At 36.9% G+C, this 14,146-nt stretch overlaps 1 protein-coding gene across 1 annotated transcript in view; it reads right to left on the reverse strand.

The window, feature by feature from the left end:
• The window catches only part of MLH1 (mutL homolog 1), a 2,895,606-nt gene that overhangs the window by 1,289,529 nt on the left and 1,591,931 nt on the right, over nucleotides 1-14,146 (reverse strand). Inside the window, exons 10-11 of the mRNA XM_044064896.1 lie at nucleotides 11,559-11,652; nucleotides 11,325-11,478 (exon numbers count right to left, since the gene is read on the reverse strand). Of these exons, the coding sequence (XP_043920831.1) occupies nucleotides 11,325-11,478; nucleotides 11,559-11,652 (248 nt within the window). The remainder of the gene's footprint in view (nucleotides 1-11,324; nucleotides 11,479-11,558; nucleotides 11,653-14,146) is intronic.

Consider the following 14,146-nt stretch of genomic DNA (forward strand, 5'->3'; position numbering starts at 1 on the left):
AGCGTACCCACAGCCCACCCACTCTACCAATGTACAAAACAATGGCCAAATTAATGCACATGAGAATGGCGCACAGACCGAACAAAGAAATAGACTTCTAGTTCAACAGACTGAGTCTTATGGTTCACCCCAGCCAGTGTCACCACTACCTTTACATATTGATACTGGTGTGAGAAGGAGTGAAAGGCTTGCTCAACAGGGGAATCAGTCATATGTAAATAATGTTACCGGCCAGAACCAGGGTAATAACAGCAATAATGTTGGAAGGCCGGGCAACCAAAATTTTCGGAGCGGGGCCTCGAAACCCAACTTTCAGACAAAGAAGAACCAGAGGAACAAGAGGAGGAAGTGGTAGACAGTGATGACATTGACTCAATGACTGTTACTAATGACAGAAAGTGTGTAATTTTAACAAATATTGAGCTGGATTTTAAAATTTATAATTATACAGATTTAGAATTTGGTGATGATACTGTAGCATTGTTAAGTAAAGGGTTTACCTTTGTGCCAAGTTCTACACTTAATATAGCTAATACTTTGATCGACCTAAAGTTGTTTACAAGGAAGTTAAACTTGTTATTTCTTATGGGAGAAAATCTAAACCAAAGGACCGACTTTCTGGTCTCAAGTGTATACAATCCCCCTCTCCACCCAACCCTACTCCTTTTCGAAAGAATGATGGAAGTGGACTTAAGAAATATTAAAGAAAAAAAGAATGACTATAGATATAACTTAACAAAAAGTGAAAGAGAGGTATTGAATTTATTAAAACAAGCACCTATCCGGGTGATGAAGCCCGATAAGGGTGGGGGATTAGTAATTATGTACACTAGTGACTATGAAGAGAAAATGCTAAAAATTTTGGAGAGTGATACTTATGTAAGGTCTTCTGTAAACGAAATGAACATTACAGCTAGGAGAATAAAAGCATTTATTGAAGAACTGTATATCGAAAGACGGATTGACAATGTGTTGTACAATTTTCTACAACAAACACAGGTTAGGACCCCAGTCATATTTGGTATTCCCAAATTGCATAAAAGCATTGAGGAGCCTCCTATGAGACCTTTGGTGGACGGGAGAGGCAGTATGACCTATACCTGTGCTAAAGTGATTGATAGGATTTTGCAAAAATACATTAAGTTAGAGAAACAAATTTCAAAAGACTCTTGGTCTTTTCTTAAATCTGTTAATGACTTACAGTTTACAACTACAGGACTCCTAGTAACAATAGATGTTAAGGACCTATACTCGTGTATCCCGCATAGTAAGGCAATTGAATGGGTGAGTGCTATGTTAAGGACCCTAGGTGCACCGGCTGAAGAAATAAAATTGATAGAAGAGCTTATTGATACAGTTCTTTCATATAACTATATCCTTTTTAAAAAAGAGATCTATCATCAAAAAGTAGGGGTAGCTATGGGGTCCCCATGCGGTGCCAGTATTGCGAATTTAGTAATGGCACGATGGGAGAGGCTCACAATTCTGGAGAATGAAGAAAACAAAGAAAAGATTGCTTACTACACGAGATTTCTTGATGACATTTTTATGGTCGTTGAAACAGATATAGAAGGGTTGGAAAAAATCTTGTCTTTATTTAATAGTAGTACCAATTTTCTACAATTTACATATAGTTGTAGTAAGGATGCCATCAGCTACCTTGATGTCAATTTAAAGAAGGATTATGTAAATAAAAGATACACAGCAACCATATATAGGAAAGAAACATATTCCAATACATTTCTCCACTTGAGTAGTCACCCACTGACCCAGAAAAAGGCAATAGTGAAGGGCCAATATGTTAGGGCAGCGAGGATGACTACAGTGGATAGTGATTTTATGCAAGAGTGTGAACTTCTGGAGAAATTCTTTTTACATAGAGGATACCCAAAAGAATTTGTGGTTAGTATAGCGTTAGAAGTAAAAAATAAAAGACAGGTAGGAATATTTTTTCCACTACTGGGCGCTACAGTAAGTCCAGAAAGGAATAATGGACAAATAGGACTACCAGTTGAAAAAGTGACTAGTCTTGAATTTTCATGCAGTTTCATCACCTACTTTAATTTGGATGCATTCGATGTTAGGAACATTCTGAATAAAAACTGGCACCTTCTGGTTTCTGACAATGCTTTTAACGATTTATTGACAGAAAAACCGAAAATTATTTATAAGAGAAACCAAAACTTTAAAGAAATCCTACAAAGTAGGAAAGAAAATGTAAGAATTAGTAGAGGTATGGTAAAATGCGAAATGTGCAATTACTGTAGGTACATAGAAGAAGGTAATAGTTTTACAATCAGGAATCGTACCTATAAAATAGGGAGAAAGTATAATTGTAGTAGCCGCCAGGTTGTGTATTTAGCAACATGTGATACATGTTTAGCTTTTTACATAGGAAAAACGGACAGGAAACTACAAGAAAGAATTTACGAGCACATATATAGTATTAGAAGAACTAGATTGGATAACGCACTAGCTAGGCATTGCCATTCGAACGAAGGGCACAATTTTAGATTTAAGGTAATAGATCAAGTAGAAACTGATGTAAGATGTCAATATGAACCATTAAAACTTGAGAGACGGGAATTGATATGGCAATTAACGTTGAATGCTAACCAATTCCCTGGACTAAATGAGATGACATCGATTAAATGTATTCTAAGATTAAAAAATCTAGAAAGATGAATGGTAAATTGTTATTGTGCCTATTTCTCATTATTAGTATTATACCTTTAGGATATAATAAATTTAACCTTTGATTAATTTTCGGTAAATACTATTGAATGCACATTTTGATATTTACCTATTCATTTATTTATTTACTTACTTATTTATTTATTGATTTATATACCCATTTATCTATTTTTTAAAAAATGGATGAGGTTTTAAAGTAAATGGTACATTATTTAATACGCTACTATATATATTATATGCTATGTTACACTATTTTTGTATTATTGTATTTAATATACACACATTAGTATAGAAAGTTTACATGAAGTCTACCTTGTGCTCCATTTATGCTGTATGTATTTATATATATACGTACAGTATTAAAAAACATATATTAAAAAACATATAATAAGAAGATATTTTGAAAACTGAAGGTAGTTTATATGCAATTTTTTTAGATATATTTTTTTAGATTCTTTAGATAAATTAATTGTAGGCAAAACCCCTTGTTAGGCTTAGATTATGAATACGATTGCGAATATGAAATATTAAAGTCTTATTAAACTAGTATAACGTGTTATATAAATAATGTTTTTAAAAAATTCCTTTTTAAAAAATGGTTTTTAAAATGGTGGATGATTTTAAACAAAGTTCGATTCATTTGTAAGGATTCTATGCAGTTTTAATATTTTTATTATAATTGTATTATACAATTTTCCAAAATGTATTAACTATGTTGGAATTTTTAAACAGTATAGAAGGGTACCGATTTCTATGCATATAAAATTAAGTAAATTACAGTTTGGTACTTCGATGCACAATATGTATGTACCTAGGTTACAAGAGTTAGTACCTATATAGACACTAAATGGTTAAATGTTTCATGATGAATTAATTATTCAATTGATACTAATTGAATATAATTGATTATTAGTGCTTAGGACTTTTAATATTTAAAAGCATGAGAGATGTTAGTTAACTGTCTTCTGAGGAAGTTGCGATACCTATAGGCGACGAAAAGTGTATGAGTTACTGCACGCTTAAAGACTGTATACTTGTTTCATTTGTTCTACTTGTGGAGTTAATAAAGTGGCTGCTATTGGACGTTTTCTAGCTGTTCGGTGGACTTTTTTCTAAGGTTTGTGTTCGTGATTTTTCGTATATACAGGACATTGTCAGAACCCACTCTGATGGACCTCCTGCATATCTACAAAACAAAAAGCACCATAATTACTTATTCTAAAGATTTAAACTTTGCCTGTGCTATAATGCTGGACAGACAGGTATGTATCCCAGAGGGTATCCCATCTTTGGAACAGGCTCCCCATCCATGTGAAGCAGAGCTCCTCCCTAACCCAATTCAAATGTAACTTGAACAACTGAATGGAGAACAGGAAATTCATCCCTGTTTGGTACCTGACACATGCAGCCTGCAAATGACTGATTTCCCAGGCCCCTGCTTGTAAATGTTTCATCTCCCAAGACCCTGCTTACACTTATCAAGGGTACAAGAACTTGTCAGAAATTTGGGGTGAATGGCTAGGCTTAAAAAGGCCCTTGGGGCTGTTAACCTAATAAACACCTATGAACCTATACATGTTCTAACAGCTCATGTTGTAATCATTTTCCATATTTGCCTAGCAATCTTGAGTACTTATAAAACTGCATAGTTGCTACAGACATAACTTTCTTGTGTTAACTACGGATGAGGGAATATTAGACAGATCATGCATGTGTTTGTGTTTCACACACTGAGTCTATATAATGGTGTTTTATATATCTAGTCAGCTTTCTTGGGGATAGCACAATTTGCTTGAGGAGACTGCCTATTAATGTCTAAAATATCCTTATAGGTACAAAGAGATGAAGGGACCTACTCTTACGTAACAGAGAAAATAATAATTTCTCTGTAAACCATTTTGAGGTGAAGAGGGACTCCCCATAAACAGGATGAAAACTTTACCCACGTAACAGGTTCACAAGTTCTTACTAGGCTACTGATCCATAAGGATATTTTGAAGCCTAGCCATGCATTTCTAAGAAGTTTACAGCCCTTGTGTTATAAGGTCAAATAACACATAGTCCTTGTATTTTAAGTACAGATAGCTCAGAGTTCAGACATTTGCATTTTACCCCTATCCCTAAGGAACAAAGGTGGTAAAACAGAGTAAATTTATAGTTTCCTTTCCATTTGCCCAGATTCTTTATGTGGAGAGGAAGACAATTCCAGAGAAGTGGTGCTCTCAAAACATATGTCTGTCACTCCAACATGTTCTATTTATGCTGTAGAAGAGATTAACATCCCTTGAGTGGGTGTTTATGCCACTACTGGACTTCAGGATGTGAAGCAGGTCTTAAAGGATGTGGTCTTTTGAGGCTCGGTATACTAAACAGGGATCACTCATCAGTAGCGTTTAAGATACAAGAAGAGGGACAGGACTTTGAGATGGTCAGTGTAGCTTTTATGATGTAGGCCCTTGATTTTCTCAGTGAGAAAGTGTTATGTTTATTCAAGCTGTGTCAAGTATCTGGAGAAGTACATACTGAAGAGGGCATTACACTTGATGATCGGCCTAATACGTGCCAAATACAATGGATGCCTGGGTGCTATACCATTACAGGTATGCTACATAGTGAAGAAAGACTTTCTTACCATAGGGAATACACGGTGATCAAAGGACAGTTCAGTATCTGCATAGGTTCCCAGGTCTTTAACTACTGGTTCAATATTCAGGGGTGTGTTATCAATTTGATAATTACATGGGATATCATGCTTGTCTAAGGATATTATTTGGAATTTTGTGTTTGGCCATGGTTTTGACACAAGCTATTTGTTTGGTAAAGGCCTTCTTGTTGGATCTTGGTGTCTTCTGGATAGTTTATGATGACATCAAGTTTACAGTCATCTGCAAACTTGGTCAGCATAAACCATTAACATTAACTTTGAACTCTGAGAAGTAAAGGCCAAAGAAGAGTGGTCTGAGGACTGAATCCTGGAATACACCACTAGTGACAGGTCTTTTGAAGGAGGGAGAACCATCTACCCTAATTTCTTGGGTTCTGTTTTGTTTTATTTTATTTATTTATTTATTTATTTTAGTGAGACAGTTTGCTATCTAATGAGTTACATAGGAATGTACATTTAGCTGTTTTAGTTTATCAACGATACCTCAGTGTGGGATGATGCTGACTGCTTTTGAGAAGTCTAAATATGCAGTGTGTACCAATTTTCCGTTATCTGATAGCCTCAGAGTAACCTTCTCAAAAAAAGTCAACCAGGTTAATTAGGCAGAATCTGTCCCTGATGAATCTTAACTACTAGGGTCAAGAGTTTGTAGGCTGCCTATATCCATATTTATTAATTCTATTTTTAAAGGTGGTGGTGCTGCGGTAGTGTTGTCGCCTCACAGTAAGACGTTGTCCTGTTTGATTCTCAGCTAGAGCGTCTTCTGTGTTGAGACATGCGTGAATGGGCATACCTTCATTGAAGGCTGTGCCTCAGGGCCGGCAACTCGGCACGTAAAAATCTACTGGCAATCATTAGCGGACTGGAGTTCTGCTGTAGTGACCCCTAACCAGGAAAAGCCAAAAGACACAACAACAACAACATTTAAAAGAAAAGCAGACAGTGAGGAATGACAGGGAGACTTCTCCATTTACGAGCATGTGTGGAAGGGAAATGCCCCATATTAAAAATCATCCTCAGCACCAAATGTGCAGAGGGAAGTGCTCTTTTCCTTTCTCCCTCCAGATTCTTCACTTGTCCTTACAAGGCTCTGCATCTCATTGCACTACCTACAGACTGACACTGGTTCCAAGGAATGCTCCAAACAACTAGGTCCACTTTTTAAGTAGTTTCTGTTACAAGATCAAAAGTATTCCTTGGCAAACTATTGACTGAAGGTAAAACCAGTTCAGAGGATTCAGGAGCTGAAATGGTTGATGAAATGGAGGTCTCGGGCTGATAAAAGTGACTCACAGTTCAGTGTTAAAATCTGTAGTGCTGGCACAGCCTCAAAGTACACCAAAGGCACCTGCAGCACTGCTGTAGCTGTGTGACAAACTACTTGTACATCAGTATGCAAACACTCCTACGGCTTTTGCATTCAAACTTTATCCTACCTACAACTCTGGTGTTCTTTTGCACTTTCAGTCGTAACAGTCTCTCTCTCTCTCTCAGCTGATTTTTCTCCAGCAGTTCAGGTATCAGTGATGTATATTAATTAATAATGCTTTCAACCTTATTCCTATTAACCTTTGCTAGTGAGATACTGAATTCTTAAAGTAATGCATTGCTATACTCCAAAATTGTGAGATGACCATCCTCTTTTCATCAGATTTTTAAATGCTGGGATAGTTATCTCCACTTGTCCCTTAAACGGGAATAAGTAGTACATGTTTTACTTCCTATTCACAAACAAAACTTGGACCAGTGTCAGATATTAGTAAAATCAGGTATCTGTCTCAAGAATATACACTTTAATGCAGTCATCACACATCCACCTGTGCCTGTCATTTTATTTTAGGAAAATTTGTGAAACAATACACTGCATACAAAGTGTGAGAGTTTTACACAGAAACAATGTGTACCCAACCCAGATATGTAAGTGACCAAATATAAGGTATGCTATTATTTCTTCCTTTGGACTGTTGCAGTTTGGGTATGCACTGCATTTAGCAGAAATCAGCTGCTCTTGTTCTGAGCAGACATTTCTGCATGTGAAAAGACACATAGTAAAGCCAAAAACAAATTACATGCAACAATGGCTTTCTACAGTGATCATTTTTGTCACTTCACAGTTACCTGCACAGTACTTTAATGCAAACGCAGTCACATATTCAGAAAAGATAAATGGCTATGTTTAACTCAGACCGCTAATGCATACTTGAATCTTATAATTTCTTAAGTGCTATCATTCTGCAGAGGTTTATGAAGCCACAGCAGATGAAGGCTTTCACTGACTATAAATGTCAGATCAGGACTTGTTACTCTATGGTCTTAGACCATAGCTCTCATAAATAAGACTGATAAACATTCCATTGGCAAAAGTACACAGCCTTACTAATATTTAACATAATATTTGTGTTGTGATGTCAAAGACAATCACTGACCAACAGCCAACATTTACCATATGGGACGGTGCAACCATGCAGTCTGCTTTTCATTGAGCAAGAGTAATTTGGATACTTTGAGATCTTTTAGTTTGATTTGTTAAGATCACCATAATAGGATGTTATAAACTATTTTAACGGGACATTCTTCCGTCTTAAAATAGCATAGTTCCTCTAAAAACAAAAGCATGCCAGGATGGTTACTCTTCCATCAATTTCTCCAAAGTAAGTTAAAGCCTGCATGTCCTCCACAGGCCACCTGTGGATGGTCTACAATAGGATATAAGACAGTACTCATCTTAAGTTTAGACAAGTTTGCAACAAAGTGAAGGAAACTATCAAGTCATGCAAAAAGACGTGCCATCTCCATCAACAGAATGCATGCTATTTTTACCCTATTAGGTTCTGGGAAACTGTTGACCAGTTTTTTCACTGAGATCTTAAAGTTACTCCTCCATCCCTTCTCTGACAAAGAGATAGCTCATCAATTTGTTCATTATTTTCATGAAGTATTATATAAAGACAAGTCCTCAAATGAGCAGATAATGTAGCACTCACAGCTTTAAGTGGCCATACGTTTCCATGTACTGAGTCAACACTGCACACAAGTACCTTAAGCTTAAACCTAGGTCCTCTGTCTAAGATGATCTTACTCTGTAGTTCATAAAAACTGGATTAGAAGTCTGCTGCTTTTGCAGTATCTACCCAAATCAATCAAAGGTTATATTCTTCCTGTTTGGAAGCCAGCTTTGATAAGACTTTTTGTTACTTTCATTAACCATTGGCCCACTGCACTCCTCTCAAACATTTTGGACAAATGTGTGCACTTCTCCAGTATGTCAGCTCAGATTTAAATATTTATCACAAAACATGGATTAAGGCCTAAACATGACACTAATACAGTCCAGCACTATATAACAGACTGCATCTGCTGAATCACTAAGAAATCGGAGCATCTGTTAGCAGACTTCTTACTGTTCTCTTACCAAAAAATAAATGTTGTGATTATGCTACCTCTGGCTTAGTAGAAAGCCATGCAGTCATCTTCCCTTTAATCCAAGATGAATTCCCAGGAAGAAGACAATTCAAGAATTATATAATAATAAAAAAAAAAAATCACTCGCAACTGCACTGGAAATGTAACTGTGGCATAATGTAATGGGCAAAACCTTTTCTCACCCCAAACACCAGGTTCTCTACTGCATACTTACTACTTCTACCTTTACTTTAGTCAGCATCTCTTCCTACAACTCTTAATCCTTCCCTTTTTCAAAAGGTTGAGTAAACATACAGTGGGATAGCCATTTTCACTGTTTGCCACAGTGGCAGAAGGCCCATTGAGTATCGTTACTGGATTTACTATAGCTTTGCATTACTTGGCACTAATTAAGCTAAAGTTCGGACATAAAATTCTTGATTCTCTAGACTGCGCCTTCCTATCCAAAGTCCTTGTTTGCTGAATCACTGTGAAATCAGAGCATTTGTTAGCAGACTTGTTACTGTTCCATTAAAAATAAATTTAGTGATTATGCTACTCTGGCTTAGTAGGAAAGCTATGGAATCACATCCTCTTTAAACTAAGATAAATTCCTAGGATAAAGACAATTCAAGAATTATATAATATAAAAAAAAAATCACTTGCAGCTGCACTGGAAATGTAACTGGCATCATGTAACTTCTGTAACTGTAGTAATAGCAGAGTAGGGGGACAGAGCCCTGAGTACAACCCAGGCAACTGTGCTTTGATTAGTGGCCCCACTACAGGTGAAGCCATGCAAGGAAGAAAAAGAGTGAAATGGCAAATTCCACTTACCTGCTCGAGGGTGGGGAGGGCAGTATGCAGTCAGAGGCACAAAAGGTTGTTGCAATTTCCCTAGTGGAGACCAGTGAAACTACCACTCATGATATGGGGGGTGGGGACAGAGCTTCTTGGATGGAATACCCTTTGCAGAATTAAGCGGATGCTTTCTGCAGTCAGCCCCTTGCATATCCCTTCTAGAGCACATGCAGGGGACAGTGCATAAAGCAGAAAAAATTCCAACCACCTTGACAGCCATCAGAATGAAGGCCTCCCCAGTGTGTCTTAAAGGCCTCCCCAGTGTGTCTTAAGCCACAGTGATGGTGAATGATAGGGCCAACTGGCTGGAAGGCAACTGATAATCAACAGTGTGTGTGTGTGTGTGTGTGTGTGTGCGGGGGGGGGGGACTACAGCAATAAATGAATAAATAAAACTATGGCATTAGCTGACTTAATGTCCTTTAAGTTTCTCTCTGTTTTTATTTTTTATTTTTTTAAATACTAACCACTGTGTTAGGATTTTCTTATACAAGTAAAACTCAACTCACGGTCAGCCCCATTCTGACCCTATAACCTTGTCTCAGTTATTATACCATGTTTCATACAAACTATGTACGTTTTCAAATACATCTATAGCCACACTGTGTATCAGTATGCTAATGTTTCACATGAACTTCAATGTGATATAATTTTTTATTTATTTCCAGTACATTGTCAGCCATTACAAATGCTTGTCCTTGTATCAGTCTAAGAACTACCAAGTTCTACCAGCCTGTTTTTTTTTTTTTTACATCGTTTCCATATTTTGGTGTTATTTATTTGTTTTTTTTTTTTTTTGACTACATTTAACATACTAGCATGTTCTCCCCACGGTCGAGTGGCATTCAAAAGACATGCGTAGAATGGGCATGCTTTCGTTGAAGGTTGGACGGTGAGCTGGCACCTCGGCACCCGTAAAAAATCTACTGCCAATCATTAGCAGACCAGTGTTCCACTGTGGCGACCCCTAACCAGGAAAAGCCAAAAGAAGAACATTTAACATACTGGCATACATAATACACATTTATACCAACATTTTGGCCCTTGCCAATCTTCTGTACTTCACCTCAATCATTCTGCGTCTGAACCTCAGTTTTTTTTTTTTTTTGCTGCTACTCAGCTTGCCTGTATTAATTAACTGACATGCACAATATATGTGGCGCAGCTGTGCCTTAATATGACTTAGGGACCCTACTAACTGTTGAGCTCACTCCTATGTCCTTTAAATAAACATGCTAAGTTAACACATGTAAACCAAAATAATCATGACATCCGAATATACAACAGATGTTGAAATAAAATAACAATGACAGATGCACCACTGCTGTGACAGACGCAGGAAAAATAATGACTCACGAAAGCAATACAACCTGATTACTGATTTTTAAGCTGCATTAAACATTCACTGAAACAAAATGGTATAAACAAAATAATACAGGTACTTGCTGCTCATGATTCAAATTTGATGTTTGAAGTTTTTCTAGTTACTGTTGTTGTCATGCATGTATTATTTTCAACATCTAATTATTAACTCACACTACTATGATATAGGCATGTTGCCTAGTGCTTTCTAAGTTAAACAAATGAATTAAACAAGAAATGAGTAAGAAAGTGAGACAACAAACTGTAGAAAAAGTACTTTCTTGTGCAAACAGCACATGTGCACCCCTACCCCAAAATCAATAATATGTTATAGTCTCACCTGTGTAAAGTAAGTCCTGGAAGAATTAGAATCCAGTAGTTTACTCTCTATATGGTGCTGTATGCTCTCTACGATACTCTCTTCATGAAGGAAGTGAACCTCATGTTTGGTGGGATGTACATTAACATCTACATTTTGCGCTGCTATTTCCAGACTGCAAAAGAAATGCAAATTATCAATAATAGTTAGCAGGAAGTTGCTTTGCAATTGTTTTGATTGGCTAAACTACCATACCTAAGGTAAAGGAAAGGATGTGTATTCTTCGGTAAGTAGGCAGCATATACAGTTTCAATGGCTTTTCGCAATGCATTCGATTCAACCAATCGGTCTAATAAAAAACATTTAAAAAGAGAAATGTTGATTAAAATAACAAACACTTCCTATGGTTTTATGTACTGCCATAGCAAGAAAAGTATCAGTTTTCAAAAGATTAATGTATATCTTAAGTATTCCTTTTAGTTTTATCTGCACTCAACCACATGTTGTATAATCATGAATGTGGGAAGAAACCTCTGCAAAAGAGGCAAATACACACCTCCTTTCCATTAAAGCACTAACTCTTCAACATTGTTAAAAAATCTGTCCCCAAAGGAAGACTGAACATTTACCACACATCGTCAGCACCAATAATCTTCTATTTATACCAGTGTGACAGTAAAACCAGTAATGTAAAGCATACTTTTTTTTCATTTTCTTAGCTGTCTCATCAGCTGAGACAACAGAAGTCTACATGCATAATGGGTCTACAAAGCTCAGAACCTGAATGACTTTCCCACAGTGCATTAGCATATATTCTAGATGATATTCCCTGAAGAAATGAAGAGATTCCTGAACTGTTTAAAATTTGTAGTATTTAACTGTATAACTAGTACCTGTATGTTAGTAGTCTAGTAATCTCCTGGAGTTTATCTCCCTGGGACTCTACTGAAAATGGACATAAATCCAGTTAGACTATTCCGGTCAACAAATGTAAAATAATATAAATAAATAATAAATAATAAATAAAAATGCATACTAATAAAATACTCAGTTCTAATTGCCCATGGCTTATACTGTTTATAAAACAAAGCCAGAGATTCCGCCTGGAAGAATTGGAAAAGGAACCCTCACAATACTGAGCTACACCAAACGTTTCCGAGTTTAAAGAAAGAAAAGTACAGTTGTGTAAGTTGAACGTACCATAACAACAGATGTTTGAATGATCACTGCTGCATTAGCTTTAGCTATGTGAGTTATAACCTGCCAAGGTTAAAACAGCTGGTCAGCTTCCAAAGATTCAGGGCAACTTTCATGCACCCATATTTTCAAACAGCTCAAGCTGAGTTGACTAAAAGGCAAGTTTGGGTGTGAAGCCTTTCAGACTTACTGCCAAGCAGGCAGAGGGAGGCTGAGCCAAGATTTTCAAATTTGTACTCACAGCTCCCATGCTGCAGCCCATTCAACCAAGCTGCAGCCCTGCCGCCATGCTTCATAGAAATTCTTTTCTTTCATTTTATTTTCAGTTGACACCCCGAAATCATCAAGTCACTCTCCTGTTACTGTACTATCTCATTCATTCCTTTAGGTCCCAGGGTTTATAGAGGGACAGACTCCTGCATTTTACACTCAGCTAAGAAGTGAGGGTTAAAAACATGGGAGTGGTGCCATCATCTAAGATGGTCAACTTTTTTTTTAAACCTATCTCCTAAACTGGGCAGGCAAACGGGGAGTAGACTAAGGGTTCATGCCTAATCTTTTCCTTCTCCCCATCCCAGCCTGGCATCTTTTCGATGAGCTCTAGCGTCTACTGGTGAGACAATTAGCATGGTCCTCCTTCCCCAGGACAGACATGCCTATCCTTCTAACCTATGCCATCAAGCACCCAAGTCATTTAAAACCAAGTCACGACACTTTATCCTTCCATGCTACTAGTGAGGCTTATGCTTCATATCATTTCTAGTTACTTCTCACGACATCTGGATAGTTGGCTATAATCTATGCCAAGAATTTGAAGATGAAAACCAGCATCTTCTTATTAAATTAAATCTGAGTGCCAATTCACAGTTCACAGTATTTATATCAGCATTTCAAATATTGAAAAAAAAAAACACTTTTAGAGACAGAAAAATAACACAATCTGCATATTTCAGATGTTTATAAAAGTCCACATTTAGTGAATATAAATGATTTGAGTATGTTTATAAACAAAAGAACAAAATCAACTGCTTTATCGTGTACTATGCCTGCATGGTGATGAGGAATATTACTTTAAATGTGAATCAGAGGTAAAAAACACTTGCAGTCTGTCAAGTTTTTTTATGACTGTAGCACAAAAAAAGGATGCTGTGAAAATATGAACCATTTGAGCTCCTGTTGAAACTATCTGGCCTGACACTGTGAACCCTGGTATAGCAAGACAAAATATACACTGCAGGCAATATTTAACATTGTGGTTCCTAAGAGTATTGTTCTTATTCTGAGCCATAGCAATCTTGACGTTAGTATACACGAGTATCAAACTTTTGTATGGATAGCCTCCATGTTGAGGGGTGCAGTATGTGAAGCCTTCCTGGAAAACTGCTTTAATGGCATTATAACAAGTTTGACATTTCCTTTATCTGCTTTCAAGTTCAATTTTCAGAGGTGAAGGGCTTGCAGTTATGAGTCTGACGTGTTTGATAAGAAGCCAAGATGCTCTGAAATACAAAACCTGTTTTTTTCCCCTATGCTTTCTTTCACAGAATGTCAGAAAGCAGTACTTTCAACACACTAAATGTGCAACTCTTGTGACAAGCATCCTCTGATGGGGTAGAGATCTCTTAAAACTGTCAAATTACCTACAC

This window comes from Protopterus annectens, chromosome 3.part0, assembly GCF_019279795.1.
Source record: "Protopterus annectens isolate FY-2018-M chromosome 3.part0, PAN1.0, whole genome shotgun sequence".
Lineage (NCBI taxonomy): Eukaryota > Metazoa > Chordata > Ceratodontiformes > Protopteridae > Protopterus > Protopterus annectens.